Source organism: Herpailurus yagouaroundi, unplaced genomic scaffold (assembly GCF_014898765.1).
Source record: "Herpailurus yagouaroundi ecotype Mexico unplaced genomic scaffold, PumYag 141, whole genome shotgun sequence".
Classification (NCBI taxonomy): domain Eukaryota; kingdom Metazoa; phylum Chordata; class Mammalia; order Carnivora; family Felidae; genus Herpailurus; species Herpailurus yagouaroundi.
Window position 1 is genome coordinate 60,811,541 of NW_024412396.1, and position 22,293 is coordinate 60,833,833.

General features: G+C 44.2%; 1 protein-coding gene across 2 annotated transcripts in view; it reads right to left on the minus strand.

Annotated features, from left to right (window-relative positions):
• The window catches only part of GALC (galactosylceramidase), a 151,741-nt gene that overhangs the window by 36,062 nt on the left and 93,386 nt on the right, over positions 1 to 22,293 (minus strand). Inside the window, exon 17 of one of the 2 annotated variants that reach the window (XM_040477932.1) lies at positions 14,123 to 14,146. The exons of the other annotated variant lie outside the window; for it this stretch is intronic. Coding sequence (XP_040333866.1) covers positions 14,138 to 14,146 — 9 coding nt within the window. The 3' untranslated portion in view covers positions 14,123 to 14,137. Of the gene's footprint in view, positions 1 to 14,122; positions 14,147 to 22,293 lie in introns of those variants that run through there. 2 annotated transcript variants of the gene reach the window in all.

Sequence of the window (22,293 nt, forward strand, 5' to 3'; positions counted from 1 at the left end):
AAGGAGTGACGGGGATTTAACTTGAGGGGGTCTCACTGCCAGCTGAGATGAGGTGGGAGGGGGGTATGTGAGATGGTCCCTGACTGTGAACTACAAGTGGCCCTAGTGACAGAGAGCAACCCACTAACAGCCAGACAAGGGGGCCCTCCGTGCTGCATCACAAGGAACTGAATCCTACCAGTGGCCTGAATGTGCTTGGAAGCCTATGCTTCCTCAGAGCCTCGGATGAGGTTGCCGCCACCCGAGACAGCTTGGGAAGGGGACCCGGAGCCGAGAGCCGGGAGAGCCCTGCGGGGCTTCTGACCTAAGACGCAGTGGGATGAGAAACGGGTATTGCTTTACGCCACTATGTCTGCGGTGCAGCTGCAAACCCCATCAAGGGAGGGACGCCTGCTCACACCACCCTCCAGCTCGGCAGAGACCCACGTGGCTATCCTGCTCACCAGTTCCACCAGCTCACCTTATAAACCCAGCCCCTCACCTAGGATCTGCTCGTTGGTAGGCACTCGATAAATATTGGCTGAATTAATAAATGAACGCTGAGACAATTAAACTGGATGTGTGAAATTCGATATAAATTTCAGTGTATGTTAAAGCGGCTAGCCCAGGACCCCGTGCATTCAAAAGGCTCAATCCATGTGAGTCTCGGCTTGCCCTTCTCTTTCATACGCAAAAGCAGCCCCCCTCCTTGCTAGCTGTTGCAATTTCACAAGCTTGTCATGCTAAACACCAAAATGCCACCTGCTGAAGTTTCATAAACCCCAGGGAAAAGAATGGAGTCAAAAGCAGTTTCCTTGATAAATTACCGTGGGTGTTTCTTTCACAAGCTGTTTGCACATGACACAATGGTGCATAGGAACAGACTCGAATTCTCCCCTACCATTCTCAGATACAATGACTTATTTTCTAGAGAAAATTGAAGAAGGAAAATGTGTCTTCCTTTTCTGCAATTCCTCATGGAGAACACACACTCTCCTTTTTGGTTATTGTTTCTTATTTTTAATGGGAAAGATTTTGAACACTGTGATCAAAAATCTGTAACTCACATGGTCTAGTCTGAGTAGTGGGGCCACAAGACTGTGTGCAGCCCCTTGAAACCAATTCCAGAATCACTCCCGTTCTTTATGTGAATTCTCAGAACTTGCAGATCATGGCAAACTTCTTTAAAATTCACCCTTTTCCTTTCCTTTCCACGTCCTTCTCCAATTGGAGCTGCTCTCACACCTGCACAGGTGAGACTGGAGACACCTGTATTTTCCTTGTTTTAAAGGCCACAAGGAGGTCTGAACAATCAGTGGTTTATCCTCCCACTGACCAGCTGTTAGACTTCGGCAAAGCTAAGTTACTTCCCAAGCCTCAGTTTCCTCATCTACAAAATGGGCATGGCCGTGCCTAGCTCACAAACTGTTGTAATGAGTGGTTGTATTAATAAGATATGTGTGTAAAGCACTTGTTACCTTATACTCGCTAACCAGGGGCTGATGTCTTTGCAAACTGTATTAATGGTGTAAGTAGAAACAATCACGTGTCATCTAGTAACAAGCGATCATCAGTTAAGAATTTACTATGTTCTAAGCACTGTTCTCAGTGTTTCCCCCGTGTTTTCATGTCACCCTTGCAACCATTATGAGAGAGGCAGTTTTCTAATCTACATTTTACAGATGAGGAAACTCACCCAAGCTTACTCCACGGGGGGTGCGGCAAGGTTGGGATTTGAACCAGGCTGTCTGACTCTGGAATTGGGACACTTGACCACTAGTCTGGACCGCTCCCCTTTGAAATACCACTGCGGTTTTATAGCCCAGAGAAACTCGCAGAGATGCTAACAACTACCCAGGAAGGAAAAAAATGTTCTAACAGTAATAAGATTTTCCTTTTAAATTTTTTTCTTTTTTCTGATTTCTAGGGAGGTTAACTTCTCCTTGGACAAGTGGCAACACTTCCATACATTTTCAATAAATATTTATTTTATATAAACAGAAAAAAAGAAATACAAATGATTTTATATATAATAACATAATACAACCATGTAAATTCCAAACACTAAGAAAGACTTGGGGAAGGGGGGAGACAGAAAGAAAATACCCCAAAATATGGATAATGATCATCTTTTAAAAGTGATTCCCACCCTATGTTGCATCTTTCTATATTTGCCAAATTGTCTATGTTTTCTAATGCATCACCTTCATGAAGAAAAAATACTACTTCATAAAACGAACATTACACATTTTATTAGTTGATTGCACAAAAACCAGAATTTCTCTTATTATCTGAACTATCCACTGGAGGCCAATTGTGCTTGTATAAATACTCCAAAGTTCCCTTAAACACATAAAAAAAATTAACATCTTCTATTTAAGTTCAACAACCTCTTCTCTCCCACTTTTCACATGTGCTAGTTTAAGCGTGACATTTAGAAACTGCCTGAAACCATTTCTGTGCATGGAATCCTGCCACAAAATAAAAGTTTATTTTCTCTCTGGTTTTGTGCCATTGGACTGCTTTGCCCTCTCTCATCCAGGTGTTCTACAAAATTCTTGCATATGTTTACTCACCATTACCATTGTGCTAAATACGATACAAGCATCAAACAGAAAATAGAGACAAACTTCATTAAATGGCATTCTGCATCAGACCTTAAAGCCGGCCAACTCCCCACACATACAAAGCTTAAAACAATCATTTTCTAAAACGTGCCAAGCATGATGCTGGGTACCTTCTCAGACAGTTAATATTCTGAAAAGTCTCTTTAGTCAGGGTTCTCCAGAGAACGAACTAGAGCTATATCTAAATCTATAGATGTATGTATATTTGGGGGATGGGGTTGAGATCTATTTTAAAGAATTGGCTTATGTAATCATGGAGGTGCATGTCCAAAATCTACAAGGTAGGCTAGCAGGCTAGAGACTTAGGGAAGAGTTGCTGGCAGAATTCTTTCTTGCTCGGAGACCAATCTTTGTTCTATTAAGGTCTGCAACTGATTGGATGAGACCCACCACATCACGAAAGGTAATCTGCTTTACTCAAAGTCTAACAATTTAAATGTTAATTTCATCAAACAAAAATACCTTCATAGAAGCATCTATAATAATGTTTGACCAACTATCTAGGTACCATGGCCCAGTCAGGTTGACTCATAAAATCAACCATCATGAACCTGTGATACTGGCCAAGATGAAGAAATGAGCTTCAAAACATCTACAACTTTCAGGGTGCCTGGACGACCCAGTCAGTTAAGCATCCAACTTCAGCTCAGGTTTCATGGCTTGTGAGTTCAAGCCCCATGTCGGGCTCTGTACTGACAGCTCAGAGCTTAAAGCCTGCTTCAGATTGTGTGTGTGTGTGTGTGTGTGTGTGTGTGTGTGTGTGTGCGCGCGTCTGCCCCTCCTACTCACTCTCTCTCTCTCTCTCTCTCTCTCTCTCACAAAAGGAACATTTTTAAAAACTACAATTTTCCTTACTAAACACTACAGGGTTGTCATTTGTCAATATTTCCAAAAGCCCTGTGTAATCTGTTTTTATTTCTAGGAATAAAAATTATTGAATATAATTTAAATATATGAAAAGGAAGCTGTCAACACTGAAATACAGAAAAATCTCATTAATTAGATTAATTCTGACCAAGACTGGTCAAAGTCCTGAATTACTGGATATTCAAAGATACGCAAGCTTATTAAGTACAACTATATATTCTAGCCAAAACAGGATCACTACACATTGGCAAGTCAATTTCCTTCTGGATTTGTTTTAATAATCAGATTTAAATTATCAGTAAGCAGCACATTGATTATTGACATGGAAATAGGTGTCAAATGAACTTTTAAAAATGTTTTCTCAGGGGAAATCAAGCGTGTGTTATGCAGCCTAGTTTTTAATAGCAATGAATGTAACCTTTCAAGCACATGTCTGACTTGGAATACATTCTACATCGGTGAGGTCCAAATTATTAAGATTCTTCTAAGTCTAACAATTTCACTGAGCATTTGGCACCAAATTTGCCATTAGTGCAATTCCAGAGAAAAGGCGAGAAAGTATCCCTTGTCTTCTAGGGTGAAGAATGCTCCTTTTAGTGTGGTCACTAGAATTCTTGAAGGGAGGAATATCTCAGGAGGACATATAAGCAAATGTCTAGCTCAGGACCTGAATGAATGCCTGCCGGGTAAGAGGTTGAGCGCTCTTGGAGGAGGCCACACCAAAGAACAATCTGCAGGTGGACTCAACTGCAAAACCATTCATGATAGACAAGAGAGAGAAACAACAAATGGGGGCAGTTTATCAAAGGGGGAGTAAAGGGTGATTCTAACAATAAAACTAAATTGATGGAGTCTCCATCCAAAGAAGTTTTCTTCACAAAATTCCAAAGTTCTTCTACAAACATGACTTTGCCCATGTGTAGCTTCAGCCCCCCTCTTTTTATTACCAGAGAGAGTCTAAAAAAGTTCTTTGAAATCTTTTAGTGTGTTCTCCACACAGGACATGCCCAGCCTTTAACTTCTTGGCATCACTGTGTTTAATGTTCTTCCTGGATAATCTGTACATTCAAGACTCTTCTTTGTTTGTTTGTTTTAAGGCTTCAAATAAGTAACGTACAACAGAATTACTAGAGTTAGCCAAACTCTTCTCAATTTCAACTTACCCCACTCCCCATCCTTTTTGCCTTCAAATGCATTGACTAATGATTGACTTTGCCTCTTCTGTATAACATGTGTTGGTAAAAAGACTGGGATTCTTGGGGCGCCTGGGTGGCGCAGTCGGTTAAGCGTCCGACTTCAGCCAGGTCACGATCTCGCGGTCCGGGAGTTCGAGCCCCGCGTCGGGCTCTGGGCTGATGGCTCAGAGCCTGGAGCCTGTTTCCGATTCTGTGTCTCCCTCTCTCTCTGCCCCTCCCCCGTTCATGCTCTGTCTCTCTCTGTCCCAAAAATAAATAAACGTTGAAAAAAAAAAAAAAAAAGACTGGGATTCCATCTCCTATTAAAAAAAAAAAAAAACCTGTCGGACAAACAGGGGGTGTGGTTTAAAGACCTCTGTAAGGATTCTGCTTCTGGATGGACCTCAGAACTGAACAGCTTTGAATACATTGTCCAGGTATTTATATTTGTTTAGAACGGCCCCAAAAGTCAGGAGCAGGTATCTTCTGGGCATTGCCCTGAGGTAATAGGTGGGAAGCCAGGAAAAACCTGGGTTCAAACCCTTGCTTTGGCACTGAGCAGGTTAGGTTACGTAGGCCAACCAGACCTCAGTTTTATCATGAGTCAAATGGCACCATAGGCTCCATGTGCCTTGCAGGCCTATCTAGAGATAACATAAGTGTGAATGGCTAAGCACCGTGCCAGTCACATGGTGGGCACTTCAGAAACGTTGGGTTTCTTAAGATTAGAAAAGGAAAAATTGGGGGTGCCTGGGTGGCTCAGTTGGTTAAGCATCCAATTTCGGCTCAGGTCACGATCTCACGGTTCATGGGTTCAAACCCCATGTTGGGCTCTGGGCTGACAGCTCAGAGCCTGGAGCCTGCCTTCAGATTTTGTGTCTCCCTCTCTCTCTCTGCCCCTCCCCTACTCGCACTCTGTCTCTCTCTCTCTCTCTTGAAAATAAATAAACATAAAAAAAAAATTTTTTAAAGAAGAGGAAAAATTGGGGCTGTAGAATTCAGGTCGTTTGAGAGAATGGGTGTAGGAAGAGGAATCAAAAAACAAATAATTTATTTCTCAGATCGATGCAGCTTTTTCATGAGAAGTTTGCCACATTCTCTTCCAGTTTTGCTAAAGAGAAGAAAGACAGATATCCAAGCTGGCTGCCTGTGAATTCAACTCCATTCTCGAAGGCCACGCTGCCTCGGAAAGGCCAGGCACTCAGGGGTCTTCCTGTACAAGGTGCAGAGAGAAAGATGCATCTTCCTAGTAGGGGCCAGAGGGGTCTTGAAAGCCCTGCTCATACCCGCTGCTAATGCCAATGGTCATCCCCCTTTTCTTCCACAGCGCCCACTCCCCTGCCTACCTTCCTTCGCCCACCAAGCATTTGCTAAAAATCCCGGCAGCTTATTTCCATGCAACATTAAAAGGTTTCTACGAAAAGGGAGAGGAAGATCAAACACCATCCAAACGTGGGCCTTTACTGATTGTGGGGACGTGTCTGCCCACCTACTTTTGATATCAGAGCTAAAAGAATCATCTGGCAAAGCAAACCCCCAAGGGAGAAGAACCTCGCACACTCTAGTGCTGGACCGTGGAGTATACAGAGGTGGATGCTGAAATTCGTTTGATGTATTTATGGCACCTACTCTGTGTGACGCCTTCAAAGAATGGGATAACCAAATGCCACAAAGCCTCCTCAGAAACGCACTATGGGCCCAATAAATACATACACAATCTGACATTTCTTTGACATTTATTGGCTTCCCAGAGGCTCATATGAAAGACAGGCCACTTGAATGTTAAACAGTATCCTCCTGACATAGTTTGGGTTATTGTTTAAAGACGTTTTTATCGGGGCGCCTGGGTGGCGCAGTCGGTTAAGCGTCCGACTTCGGCCAGGTCATGATCTCGCGGTCCGGGAGTTCGAGCCCCGCGTCAGGCTCTGGGCTGATGGCTCAGAGCCTGGAGCCTGTTTCCGATTCTGTGTGTCTCCCTCTCTCTCTGCCCCTCCCCCGTTCATGCTGTGTCTCTCTCTGTCCCAAAAATAAATAAACGTTGAAAAAAAAAATAAAAATAAAGACGTTTTTATCTATGCACTATCTCCACAAGACAAAGTAAATAAAAGGAACGCGTATTGAGGAACAGCAAACATGGATATTGGTACCAGCTTGAAGTTGATGGAAAGAGACACCCATTTCTTCCCTGAGAAGTGGGGAAGCAAAGGGGCAGAATGTAGTCCCTCCCCCAGGAGCCTGACCTCCCATCTTGTAAGAAAGAATCCATTACTCTAAAGGTTTAATGGCATCCAGTTCGTTTGGGGTGAATTTAACAAACCGCATTAGCCAGTACATAAAGGCTCTCTTTGATATAGGTGACGATTGTGCTATGAATTACTAACAGAACTTCAGGGCTCAGAACCAAGTCAGGTGTTTCCATTGGAACCACCTGCACCAATAGTGAGCGTAAAATCCCCGGGGAGAAGCGCCAGGCTGAGGTATCGACGTGCTTCCTTTTGACATCTTGCACCAATATGCTACAACCCATTGAGGAAGCCGTATCTCATCTTCAAATGGCTGGCCTTTCTACTGCAGCTCTTAAAAAATGCTATTTGTAATTGTAACCAGATTGTCCCCCCAAACACACCATAGAATGTGGTAATAAAGGTAATGTTCTTCTATAAAACAACGGTTTCATAAAATGATCAGAGCCTGGCCCGGTGTCCTAAACACTTACCTACCCCCTTAAAGTTTTGGATTAGATTAAAGTGCCATGGGGACATAACTGATGTAATGTTTCAAAATCATAAATGCAGGGGGAGGGATTTTAAAGCTGGATAATGGAGAGAATGGAATAATGCAATAAAAGCTGGCTCAAACGCTGAGTCCGTGATACTTGATTTATTGTTTTAATATAATGCTGTAAAGGCCATGCTTGAATATACAGCAGTATTTTATTTATCTGATAGTCATGATCCTAACAATGGGTGTTTAACAACGGCTTTACTGGAGTTGGTGGTGCACGCAAATGAAGCTGGTTTTGGGACGCTCCCCGAGAAAGGTAACGGAACAGCAGGGAGAGGCTGACAGGTCATGCTTCAGGGGTACCTGAGAGCCCCTCTGGAAAGTACAATTCCTCACTTCTCCAGCAGGGCTCTGCAGTTTTATGAACTTCCCCCAGCCTGCAAAGCTCAGCACATTGTCCACAAGACGAAGGCCCTGATGAACAGCCCCCAGGACCGGCCCTGAACTTCGAGTTCTGAAGCTAGCAGCAGGGAGCACACACCAGCAGGGGAAGAGGGTCAGGGGGGAGGTGGGAAGAAAGCAGCACCCCCACGTTCCTCGTCTTCCTGAAGACCCAGCTCTGCCTTCTCGTAACATGCCAGCGAAGATACCCTGAACTGTGGGTCCGAAGTCCCGCTTCATTCTGGGGAGCTTTGCCAATCTTCAACCGAGAGATGAAAAATTCAACTTGATGTGTTGGCCTTCTTTATTAAAAAAAAAAAAAAAAAAATCAAAACCCACCACCCATGAGCTATTTCCAACAGTTCACGGTCAGACTGCCATGGCAGGGTCCTTTATTGCTTCCTCAGCAGCATGGCGCAGAGACTAAGAGAAGCTCTGGGTTCAAACCCTGTTTGGTTCCCTCCGAATTTTATGGCCTCCTTCTGATTAGTGGAAACTCTCTAAGCCTTAACTTCTTCACCTCTTCCACGGGAATGAGATTACCCACCTCAGAGAAGTTTCCATAAAATATCTATAACTAGTAACGTTGGAGAGGTTTTCAGGGGTTAGAATCAAAACTCAACACTTCCCTTTATGATGTCATGGGGGGGGCGCGGGGGGGGGGGGGATGTTGTTTCTTTGTACTTGGTAGAAGTCTGTCTGAAGCACGGCCCATAACACGTGCACCTTAGATCGTAAGTGTCCTCAAATCACATCTCAAATACAGTCTCAATTCAGAAATTGGAAGGTCCGGTTCTAGACAACAATCGCATTTTGACTTGTCTTCAGATCTTCTCCTTTTCCCAAGCCAGTGTCCATCCCATAAGGAACTCAGTCCCTCTACATGATCCTCTTGGGCAATCTCCTTTTAAATGACCCCAGACCCTGACCAGTCTGCACCTCCAGCTCACCATTCATATACCTTTGACCTACTTCCCTACTACCTTCTCCCTCACCTCGCCTCTCCTCCCTCCTGCCCACTCTCCCATGTCAGACCCCATCTCAGCATGCCCCCCAAATGACAAGCAGACAACCCACTCTGTAAGTGGTCTCACTGAAGCCCTTTGAGTGGGGGGGGTGGGGTACATTGGGAGGGGTCTGGCACCAGCTGCCTCCAAAGAAATCCTATTCACAAACCCATGCTCTTTACCCTTTTATATCCTACGGGGGGATTTTCCCACCATCTAATGCCTGCACCCTTAAACATCTGCATATGTTCTGACATCTCACATTGGAATTTCATATCCAAAGTGTCCTAGTGCTTCTGTTGAAATTTCCAGTTTACTCCATATCACATGTGTGCAGAGTGGTCAACACATGCCTGGCATACAGTAAGTACTTAATAAATGTGTCTATCCATAGTAATAAGGCAAATCGTAAATTACAGCACTTAGCACAACAACATCAAGTTTGAAACACAGATCAGAGCATGTCTCCACTTGGCTAAAATCCTCCAATGTCTTCCCACCATGCTTAGACTCAACCCCCCTCCCTGTCATTCACGCACTAGCCCCTGCCCATCTCCCAGACATTACCTCCTACCACATGCTTCCCTATACATTTCCTCCAGCCTCACTGGACTTATTATGCTGCTGTCTCCCCAACACTCAAGCTCTTTCTTATCTCAAGGCCTTTGCCCTCCTGCTGCCACAGCCTCAATACTCCTGCCTGATCTCTCTGTTCTCAGATCCTGGCCAAAGCAGCCTACCTGGGCACCCAACTGGAGTAGGGTTCCCTGTCCCACCAACTCCAGGCACAAATGAGCCCATTCTTATAAAACCTTTTCTTCACAGCAATTTCCACAATCTGAAACCATCTTCTTAAGTTTTCCATTTGCCAATATTATGGACTAAATGTCAGTGTGCCCCTAAAATGTAGATGTTAAAGCCCTAACCCCCAGTGCGATGGTATTTGGAGGTGAGGCCTTTGGAAGGAAATTAGATCTAGATGAGGTCATGAGGGTGGGGCCCTGTGATGGGATAAGTGCCCTTATCAGGAGAGGAAGAGAGATAAGAGTTCTCACTCTCCACCTGTGAGGACACAGTGAGAAGATGGTCATCTGCAGGCCTGGAGGAAGGCTCTCACCAGAAACCATTCGTGCTGGCACCCAGCTCTCAGACCTCCAGCCTGCAGACTATGAGAAATAAATGTTATTTAAGCCACCTAGTGTGATGTTTTGTTATAGCAGCCCAAGCTGACTAAGACAGTTTATTATATCCTCCTTCTCTCAATGAGTGACTCCCTTATGATTTCCACCCAAACAAAAACATCTCCTTCTTCCCAGACGCATGGAATTCTCCCAAGACTATTATGTATGATAAGGGGACAATAATAGCAATTAACATGTATAGAGTATTTACATGGGAGACAAATGACTTTATGGGTATTAGCCCATTTAACAAACCCTAAGGTTGGTACTATTATTAGGCTCATTTTCTACTGAGTAAACTAAGGCACAGAAAAGTTCACTAAGCACTGTCGGGGTTACATAGCTAATAAGAGGTAGTTTCAGAATTGGAACACAGACAGTCTGGCCCAGAACCCGGATTGTTACCCACCGTGCAGTCTGCCATCCTGTACTTCCTGTCACCTCTACGCTGGGAGTGGAGGTCCGCCAAAGTGGGGGAGTGGGAGGGGACAAACACCATCACCTCTCCCCACTCCACCCATTCTGTCTTTCCAAGTCCTCGGCACGGCTACAGATTTAAGACTGATTTTTTACACAAATGCACAGAGTAGTCATAAATTTATAGATTTAAGGCTAAGTTTTTACCATTCAAATTCTTTTTAGCTTAATCATCACTTTATGATGTTTCTCCGAAATCCTTCTATCAACATCTGCTTGGCACTAGCTTAACTGCTGGACGATGAAATATGTGAACTGCTTGCTTGTGGTATCATCCACGTGCATGTTGCATACCCATGGGCTGGGGCGACTTCTAGATCAAGTCAATGAGAGCTTCTCTCAGTCTCTTTCCTTTCTTTTCTCTCTCTGTTTTGTTGTTTGTTGTTTGCTGTTTGTTTGTTTGTTTGTTTGTTTGTTTCTGAGACAAAGCAGAACAGAACTATAGGAGCAGGCTCCAAAACATTTCTTTCTGGGCTCTATGAAGACAGCGACCATTTGGGGAGAATGTCTTGCAGAGACGTAGTGGAATTTAGTGGTTTAAAGTGTGGGTTCTACAGCCAGGCATGTTCTCAATGCCCACTTGAGATTTTGAGCAAGTTACATCTCTCGGTGCCTCCTTAGTTCCCCCATCTGAAAAATGAGGATATATATTCATCATAGAATATCCCATTAAATGAGTTAATATATACAAAGTGTTTAGAACAGTGCTGACAGAAAAGTGCTATATAAATGTGATAGGCCTGTCAGTTTGGGGCAAGCAAGTACAAAAAAAGGGATGTGTCAGAAGAATGGGGGAACGCCCCCAAAAAGTAGGAGAGTGGCTCAACCAGCCCATGGATTAGTACAAATTAGATGAAACGTAACCCCAAGACAATGCATTTACAGATAAAAGGTTTGCTGAGTTGGGATGAAACATGATCGCCCAGGGCAGAGAAGAAGAGGAAAATGCTTTCATTTTAACAAGTACATTTTTTCCCTCTTGTTTTTCATTTGCGGTCACAGATTCTAAGTGCCCACAGGTCGCTCCTAAAGAAGCTTCCTGTACAAGAATCGCCCTCTACCAGGTCCCCCAAGGTGTCCACATCCTAATTCCCAGAACCTGTGAGCATTACTTCAAATGGCTTAAAGGACTTTGCAGATGTGAACAAGTTAAGGACTTTGAGAGGGGAAGATGATCTTGGGCTATGCAGGTGGGCCCAACGTAATTGCAAGAATCCTTAGAAAAGGAAGATTGGACCACAGAAATAAGAGAGTTGATAGAAGCAAGAGATTGGAGTGATGGATGAAGGGCCACAAGCCAAGAAGGGCCTCCAGGAACTACAAAAGGCAAGGAAGCTGATTCTCCCCTGGATTCTCCAAAATGAACTGGTCCTCTGCCAGCATCTTGACTTTGGCCCAGTGAGACTGATTGCAGACTCCTGGCTTCCAGAACTTTAAGAGAATAAATATGTGCTAAGTCCCCAAGTTTGTAGTGATTTGTTACAGCAGCAACAGGAAACCCATAGAGACCAGAACACCACTGATTACTGGTCTCTGACTACTGAAGAACCACTGATTAGTGGTTCTCCAAGTCTGTACCTTTGACACACTGATGCCTCCCAACTCAGTTATTCAACAGCTAAAAGTGAACAATGAATAAATCTGTTACCGGAAAATATATTGTTTTGAAAACATAATTCCATTGTCTTAGTCCATTTGGGCAGCTGTAACCAAATACTACAGATTGGGTCACTTAAAAACAATAAAATTTGTTTCTGACAGATCTGGAGGCACCAAGATGGAGGCACCAGCATGGCCACCTGCTGCTGAGGGCCCCCTTTCTTGTTCATAACTGGTTCCTTCTTACTGTGTCCTCACATGGTGGAAGGGACACTGTTCTTTCTCTGTGGAGCCTCACTCGCAAGGCACTAAACCCATGACTTCAGCACCTCCCAAAGGCCTCACTGACTAACAACCACCACCTTTGGGGATTAGGATTTCAACACGTGAATTTTGAGGGGACACCTTCAGACCACAGCAACGATTAGGCTTTTCTCTATGTATTTTTGTTACATTTAACCGTTACAATAATGCCCTTTCTATGAGAGCAAACACGTTTAAAGTGGTTAAGTCATTCGTCCAAAGTCATAAAGCTAATGAAATAGCCAAATGGGAATTCAAACCCAGTTCGGGTTCATAAATAATTACGTTGAACTAAACAAATATATAAAATTTAAGTTTTCCCTTGGTGGTTTTCCTTATGAGATATACTATCACTTCTCTGTTGGCACAAAAGAACTTGATTTAAAAAAAAAAAAAACAATATTAACAGCAAAGCTCAGAATTATCAATGCCTAAGATCAAAGCACTTCTTTAAAAACACTAGGTACTTGGGGGGACGCTTGGCTGGCTCGGTCGGTTAACCATCAGACTTCAGCTCAGCTCATGATCTCATGGTTCGTGACTGCAAGCCCGAGCTCTGCAATGACAGTGCTTGGGATTCTCTCTCTCCCCCTCTCTCTCTTCTCCTCCCCAACTCACACCTTCTCTCTCTCTCAAAATAAATAAATAAACTTAAAAACAATAACAACACTAGGTACTTGGACTTGTAATGTTGCCTTGTTGAATAGAATGTACCATTTAGTTCTACTCAATATTTCTAAGCATTGTAAACTGGACACCAATCCTGAGTGCCCTCTGGGACTGCCATCTTCCCATAAGTGCCTGCTATCGTCAGGTGCCAGGCCGTGATAAGCATTTAATTCTCACAACTACACTAGGATGCCGGTGATGTTTATTCTTTCCATTTTACACATGGGGAAACTAAGTCTGGGAGTTTAAATAACTGGCCTAAAGTCACCCAACGTATGTGCAGCAGAGCCACTGTTGGAACCAATGGCGTGTGATTCCAAAACCTGTCCTCTTTTCTGTAATCCCCCTGAGAAGAAAGTAAATTACACTCTATCTCCTTTTCCCCCCAAAACTGTCATCTAGAAGGACATTCCCACCCTCAGTCCCTCATGAGGGACTGAGAGGTAGCAGAAAAAACCAGGTCTGAGGAGAGACGTGGAGAAGAAGTCAGAGGTGAAAGAGAGCTACTTAGTTCCTTGTTTTGTGGGGCTCCACGAAGAACACAGTGACTTCTAGGTATTTTGCTGAGCCCAAGTCTGTTTGCCTGTGAACTCAACCCCCTTTCCTGCGTCTCACCTCCAGGATTATAGGCAACAAACCCACTTCCTCTCTCACCAATGGACCCGATGTGCCTCCCTAACTGTTTGTTTGTTTCTGAGCTAAACATATTCCTCTTCTTCAGATGCCCTTGACAGAATTATACAAGGTTGATAGTAGGTTTCTGTGTCAGAATCTGTCACGATCAGAGGTGACCCCCTACCTGGCTGCTTCCTAGACTTCAGTCATGCCAAGTCCTATCATCTCAGCAAGATGGACGCCGCAGGATGTGGAAGGAGAGACTGGTCAAAGATTCTGTGTTTTTGCTTCCCTTTAGTTACTATTCAAGACAGTGTGATGTAATATCCAGGTCTTCCAGTGGCCGCTTCTGGCTCCTGGCTCCAGGGTCCTCACGGACTTCGGTTCCGCTGCCAGGATGAGGGAGCGGAGTGGTGTGGTGGAGCAAGTAGAATCAGGAATCCAGGGTTCAAGGCCTGCCTTCTGAGCTTTGATCACCTCATCTGAGGAGACATTATCCTTTCTCACAGTAATACTTACCCCCTAGGGTTATTATCGGAAATAATGAGGAAATCACTACGCCTCTCAAATATAACTTGTAGGACATAATCAAAGAGCTGCTTCAGTTCTTTCCTTCACTGGCTTTTCCAGTTCATTCCATGGGACTGGCTTTTTCTTTTCTTTATTTTTTTTTTACTTTTTTTTAATGTGTATTTATTTTTGAGAGCGACAGAGAGACAGAGTACAAGTGAGGGAGGGACAGAGAGAGAAGGAGACACAGAATCTGAAGCAGGCTCCAGGCTCCGAGCTGTCAGCACAGAGCCTGAGGTGGGGCTCGAACTTTCGAACGGCGAGGTCATGGGCTGAGCTGAAGTCAGATGCTTAACTGACTGAGCCACCCAGACACCCGGGACTAGATTTCTCTGGCCCCTGTACCAGATTTAGGGTAAGTGTCAGGATCCCTTGGACACTTTGAAGTACAGCAGACCTTTGACCAACCAACCAGAGGATCCTCCTCTCAGAGGAGCTGACCCCTTACACAGTGGAAAAACTACGTATAACTTTTGACTTCCCAGAACTTAACTACTAATTGGCTATCATCTGCTGGAAGCCTTACCGATAACATAAACACTCGATTAACAGACGTTGTATGTTACATATATTATATACCCTGTATTTTTACAATAAAGTAAGGTAAAGAAAAGAAAATGTGATTAAGAAAATCTTAAGGAAGAGAAAATATACTTACTGTACTGTAAAAACTCCCTGTATAAGAGGGCCCACTCAGCTCAAACCCATGTTGTTGAAGGGTCAACTGTAATCGGAGCAGTCTTGGTTGGGTAATTCATATCTTTGGGTCCAAAGGAATAAATAAAACTTTCCACTTTTATGCCCTCACTCACAACCTCTCCGTGTTCACAGCTGGCTGAGCAGGCTGGCTGCCTGCCTGGGGCAAGATGACGTTTGACTTCTCCTTTCCCACCTTGCACATTCGTCCCTTCTCCTCAAACCTGCTAATCATGGTTTATGACCCTCCTGGATCAGAGTGTAAGGGAGGGAGAGAAGGAAATGTGTCTCATCTTGGGATGACCTAGCATCCACTTCTCTCCAGGAGTACTTCTCTGCGTCTCTGAAACATGGTGTCCTCACCCGGTAGGTGAGCATTTCTCTCCTGTAGTTCTGTTGACTTAGATCAATGTTTCCCCTCCAGCAGGTACTTAGAGATCTAGACCTCTGCTTCCTCCCAGTTGGGAAGGACCTCACCCCTGCTGGTGGCCATCTTGATCAGGATCTAAGACATCTAAGATCGAAGATCTGAGACAGCCCCACTGCTCACCAGCACAGCCCCCATCGGCTCCACAAGACTCACTACCTAGAGAAATGCAGGGAGGGCAGCTGGCCCCAAGGCAGTGGCAATTGCTCCTTCACTTCTTTCTGTCGCAACTAGCTAGACAGCCTCTCTCACTCTGGCCTCTAGAGATGAGCCGCGCACCAGTACATCATGTTGCCCAAACTGCCAGAGACACTTATTACATTCTCTGGGTGAATTCCTTGCAGCCCCTCTGGCCCCGAGAAGAATCCTCCCACCCTTCTCCCTGTGGAAGATGCTCACCCCACCATAGCTCTGCCTATCTCCCTCCTCATCCCCCACCCATGCATCTATCTTTCCAACCTCTTCGAGGCCAGTGGCCAACAGTGAGTCAGAACCCAAGACTTGTTCGCCTCCATTTGTAAGTCTTGCTTGTGGTTTTGCATCTCACTTTGGACTGTAGCCTCTATCAACTCGAAAGCACAGCTGCAATTAGAACTGGTAGAGCTCGGTTTCAACACCTCTTTACGATAATAGTGACAATGGCAGCCGATATTGATCATCGCGGAGAGGCACCGAGCACTGTACCCGGTGCTTTGTGGCTCTTTTCTCACTGGATCCTCACTACAACCCCACGAGGGAACTACAATGTTTCTTTTGCTTAACAGATGAGGAAACTGAGGCCCAGAGAGGGTCTATGCCTTGGCTGGGATCCCAAAGTTCGTGAGGGGTGATGGTGGGAATAAAAAGCAGGTCAGTCTGATTCTGAGGCCAGTGCGCCAACCTCTATCCTCACGCTAGAATGCTTGTAGAACCATCAAATCAGTCATTTATTTGATAGTCTATGAGAAAGCCTTTTGTAAAACTATAAAGTATTGCTCAATTATTTATATTGGTATTGTAGTTATAAAAAACAATAATTTTTTATTATTCCATTCTATCGGTATGGCTTTAGGCTGCTTCTATAAGATACATTAAGCACTCCAAAATAATTTAAACCGGGGCTGGGGATTGGGAGGTGATTGAGTAAGTGCTACAGTGGCCATTAAAATGTCTTAGATATTAGGCATTAGGGGCGCCTGGTTCACTCGGTTGAGCGTTCAACTTCGGCTCAGGTCACGATCTCGAGGTCCGTGAGTCGGAGCCCCGCAGCCGGCTCTGTACTGACAGCCCAGAGCCTGGAGCCCACTTCCAGTTCTGTGTCTCCCCTTCTCTCTGTCCCTCCCCCACTAGCACAGTCTCTCTCTCTCTCTCAAAAATAAGTAAACAAAGGGGCGCCTGGGTGGCGCAGTCGGTTAAGCGTCCGACTTCAGCCAGGTCACGATCTCGCGGTCCGTGAGTTCGAGCCCCGCGTCGGGCTCTGGGCTGATGGCTCGGAGCCTGGAGCCTGTTTCCGATTCTGTGTCTCCCTCTCTCTCTGCCCCTCCCCCGTTCATGCTCTGTCTCTCTCTGTCCCAAAAATAAATAAAAAACGTTGAAAAAAAAAATTAAAAAAAAAAAGTAAACATTAAAAACAAAATTTTTAATGTCTTAAGACGCTGAGGTGCCTAAAATGGAATAGTCAACTATATTAAGATGACCAACTTAAACTGGCTGTCTTCCCATGCATAATCTGTATCAATTGCCACTTGATTTGGAAAGAAAACCAAAAGAATGGAATATAGGCCACGCAAATGAGGTGCCAGCCCCGCTCTGTTAGTGACATGTAGCGTTACTGATCACACAGAAAACAGAACGCCTATGCTTTGCTTTGGATCCGTACAAACCTCAGAAATATTTGCCCAGGTCCCCCAAAGGATTTAAAAAGATAGCTTCCCATTAAAATCCTGCATGCATGTTGTATCAGCAGCTAGCAGGTAATGAGTTGCTACTCCGTGCTGGGCACTGGCCCCGAGCTCATCACGAGACTGACTTCCTTCAACCTTCTCAACAACATATATAAAACCATGAGGATTCCTGAGTAACAGAGGGAGTTTAGGATAGTTTCTGTGGGAGGCAGAATAACTCTCCCAGAATAATTCTTGACATGGGGAGAGGATACTAAATTATCCAGATGGTAATCACAAGGCTCCTTAAAATGACAATGGAATCACAAGGATCCTTGAAAAATGGAAGAGAGAGGCATAAGGCCAAAGTCACATTCCAAGAGAGATTTGAAGATAGGATCTTGCTGGCTTTGAAGACGGAGGAAGGGACCAGGCCGTGAGGTAAGGAGCGCAAGCAGCTCCTGAAGGCTGAAAAAGGCAAGAAACAGATTCTCCCTGGAACCTCCGCTGGGCAAACAGCCCTGCTCACACCTCAATTTTAGCTAAGGAACACCCATTCAGATTTTGGACCTCTAGAACTTTCAGATAGTAAACATATACCGTTCTAAGCCACTGAACGTGTGTAATCTGTTACAGCCGCAGTAGAAAACTAATACAGTCGCCTGCATTCGTCAATTGTGGAGGCTGGATTTGGACTCTGGTGTGGCTGACTCCATATCCCATCCCTGCACTTTCTCACTGTTACGGGTTCAATTACATCCCCATCACCACCACTACCTTCAGAAAAAACATATATATATTAAAGTCCTAATCCCCAGTATCTGTCAGTGTGACCTTAATCAGAAACAAGGTCTTTACAGACAATCAAGATGAGATCATTAGGGTGGACCCTAATCCAACGTGACTGCTGTCCTTACAAAGGGTGAAATCTGGGCACAGACATGCACAGGGAGACGACGACATGAAGATACAGGGCGAAGGAACAAGCCAAGGGACGTCTGAGGCTTCCAGAATCTGGGAGGATGGCCTGGAACATCCTCATGCCTTGAGAGGGAGCATGGCCGTGCCAAAACCTTTATGTCTGGCTTTCAGAACTGTGGGACAATAAAAGTGGATTGCTCTCAGCCACGTGGCTTCCCGTACTTTGTCTCAGAAGCCCTGGGAAGCTAGTGCACCCATGATGCAAAGCAGCCTCATTGCCCTTGAGTCTGGTCTCAGGCATACTCACCACATCTAACACTAGGAAGCCTACTGATAATTGAAAACAATGCCACCTTCCACTGGCGTGACTTTTTATTTTATAGAACACTTTGCACCAGTATTAACTTACTGGATCGTGCCACGATCTCGTAAGTGGGGCAAGGATTATGTCTCCAGGGTGGCTCTATGGTAGCGTGTATACAGTGCTTTCACACACTAGCCTTAAACAGCCTGTCTCCAAATCCTGTCCCTGTCACAGACTCAGGAAATGTCCAACCTCCGACGTGTCTCAGTGTCCTTACCTGTATCTTCGAATAACAATCATACTTCCTGCCTCATAAGGTTCTTGAGATGGTTAAATTAGATAACACATGTGATGTTCTTCCCCCAGCCCATAATGAGCAACCCCCCCCCCAAAAAAAAAACCCATCTCACAAACAGGAAAACTGAAGCTCAGAGAATTTAAGTGACTTACCCAAGGACACATGGCTTCTAAGTCACAAAACCAGGACCAAAATCCAAGTATCCTGGGGCAGAACTATTAGCACTATAATATCCTGCCTCTCTCTTATTTTTCATTTTCACTATTCTTTGGGTTTAAATCAATCCGAACCTTTTTCAATTCTCATTTTAATTCTGCTTTCCATGCCCACCCCAGTCGATAAAGATTACAGTTTCCACAGACCACTAACTCTTCTTGTCCAAATTCTTTGATGAGACCCTCTATCCTGAGAAGTAAGTCACCTTATTGCCCAAGAGCAAAAGCAGTTTTCTCAAGATAATGCTTTCGCCAGATAAAACACCCAACACGTAAACAGGGGGAAGCCACAGAAGCCCCCATCACCAGCCACCAAGCTGCTCAGACCCCCAAACCTGCCATGTTCTGTTCCTGGGTCCGCTTTTCTTAGTACGGCAGCCCCTGATAATTTATGAGCTCTTGCAGTGTTTGTAAATAAACTCTGTCCCACAGATTCAAAAGCTGCCTTGAGACCTCCTTTCCACCTTCTTATACTTTCTGCATTTATCCAAGCATTTCAGAAACTGGGTCTCCTTAAAATTATGGGATGCAGAATGAAAAACCCATCAGGATTTAATGACCATATTTCAGCATCTTACCGCTTAAAGAAACTTGGCTTTTTCAGAGCTTTTGCAATTGCGCAAACTGGAAGCAGATCAAAAAGGTAGAGCGAGAGTTTTATTTTATTTTTTTCCAACTGTCACAAATCATCCATCAAAGTTAAACTATTGATAGGGAGCAGAGAGACAGAAGGAAGAGTCACGAGTGAGGAGGACTGGAGAATATTAAAAAAGACAATCTCTCAGTCTAATAAAATACAATTAACTGAATTTCATCAAGGCTTCTATAAAAAATACACAAAGAATCAATATTAGGCATAAAACCCAAAAGTGGGTTGTTATCTCTAAACCAGAGAAAACATTTCATTAGGCTGAAGGATTTTATACTCCCATTGGGAAAATTGCTTTTCCCTGGTAACCCCTCCTTTGCTTACTTACAGAAACCCAATTGAAAAGTCAATCATCAAAATCACTTAGCAAATGTCAAAAGGTGCTGCCACTTTCTAAATATATTTGTTCCTTTATGGGAAGCTCTGGCACCTTGCCCGGTCCTGACCCACAGTCTTCCATCGTTTTGCTGTTCCGACTTTTTCACGCTTTTCTTTTTCTGTTTGTCTGCTTGTTTTTGTTGTTGTTGGAAACAGAAAGCCTGTTTTATAAGATTACGGGCAACAGCTTTTCCTTTTAACATTTCAGTGTTCTTTCACAGCCACGGACCGTGAGACCTCCCGTTGCCCAGGCTATAAATGAGCATCACTCCCAGGCCTGGCTGACCGGAAGCCTTTTCCAGGCTAATCAGACAACGTACAGTCTTTTCACATCTCATCTTAGAAAGGCCCCGTTGCTTAATTTACACCCTGGCCAGTAACAAAGCTGGTTCTGTGTATGGTCCTGCCAACCACAGATCAAGAAGTCACACCCTCTTCCACACAGGTGGAGGGGCGCCTGGGTGGCTCAGTCTGCTAAGCATCCAACTCTTGGTTTGGGTTTAGGTCATGATCTCCGGGGTCATGAAATCGAGCCCCGTGTGAGGCTCGAGCCTGAGCGTGGAGCTTGCTCAGGATTCTCTCCCTGTCGCTCCCTCTGCCCCTCCCCTTCTTGCACGTATGTGCTCTTTCTCTCCCTCAAATAAATAAAATAAAAGCAAAATAAATAAAACACGGGTGGGGCATATGCACAAAGACCCCAGGAGCAGAATTTGAAGATCAGGCGCGCGCGCACACACACACACACACACACACACACACACCCCAAAGCTGGAACTAAGAGAATTATCTGAAGATCTCAAGTCATAAATTACTGAGCCAGAAACAGCATGATCTAAGACTACGATGCCTGGTTACCAAAAGCCAGGCTTCTAGTAAATAGCCACCATTGTAAAATAGCAACTCACTGGGTACCTCTGACGTGCACCTGACATGTTTTACCATTCTACTTCTGAATTCTGCCTTCCCTGGCTAGCTATGGCAACTGGGGCAGATGGCTGCATTTCCTGGGCAGAGGGTACACACGTGATATATTTGAAGATGCTTTGTTTACCGTCAAATGCTTTACAAAGCCTCACACAATGACTTGTTCTATTTGTGGACCAGCCTGTGTGTGTATTCACTTATTGAGCTAACTAAATTAACCAGACTGTCTACATATTTCTAAACGACTTTGTCTTGGCTGGGGGGATGTATCCTAAAGATAACAGATGGTGACAATAGTGGACAGCTGCAGCACAGCCCTGTCCCCAACGAACACGTCTGGCATCGGTCTCCTACTAATCCTTAAATTTGTAAAGCCACCCCTGATATTCTCAGGTCCAACCCTTTTCCCAATCCCCATGCCATTTCCGAAAGAACTTTCCATGATCAACAGAACAAGAGTCTAAATCTTCACAGAACTTGTAAAAACAACAGTTGCCTTTGCACTAAAATATGTACTTTACACGCGTGTCATGGTATATTCCACTAGCATGTAACCTCCATGAACGTCTTGTTTAGTATTGCCAACCGCTCACATGTGGCCTGGCACTCAGGTCGAAACATAATGATTTACCATATTGCATCCACAAAACATCACAAATGGAGTTGATATTAAATCGTGGCAGAAAAAGAAGAAACTGACTACATCATACAACGGAGTGAAAATCATGACAGACCCATAATTAGCAGGATCACAGCTGGCTGGCTCATGCTATAGACAAAAGCCATTTAATAAATAAACATTCCCTGCCCTTTGAAGAATGTAGTTTTAGCCAAACAAAAGTTGAGATTAGCCAAGAAGAGGTAGTGGTAGCCAGCAAAGGACTTCTAGCCATAACATTAAACCTGCTTAAACAGCACACGATATAATTAATGATGGTATGAATTATAGTGAGAATGCCAATATAATTTACACAATAATACTAAGAATTATATATCAGATATATATACTATAATTTAGAATATTTTAACAGCATATTCATATCTATAAAACCATCTGAGTTCCAACCTCTGTTCAATATTAAAAAATCCCTCCTTTATGCCAAGAAAGGCCGGTATATTTTACCATGGTGATGCTGCCATCTAGTGGACACACTTTAGAAGGACGGCTCTTCTGTCTCCCGGAAATGACCCAAGAGGATTCCAGGTCCTGAGGTTCATGTCAGACATGCATTCTTCTTTTGGAGACCAATTTTTGGAATTCCTCATAAATTTCCCTGTATGTTTGTCCTTGTATTTTTACATTATCCCTTCCTTCTGTCTTCATAGAAGGATGTTTTCAATGTGTCCGTCATACTCAGTGGGCCGGAATAGAACCTGGGTATCTG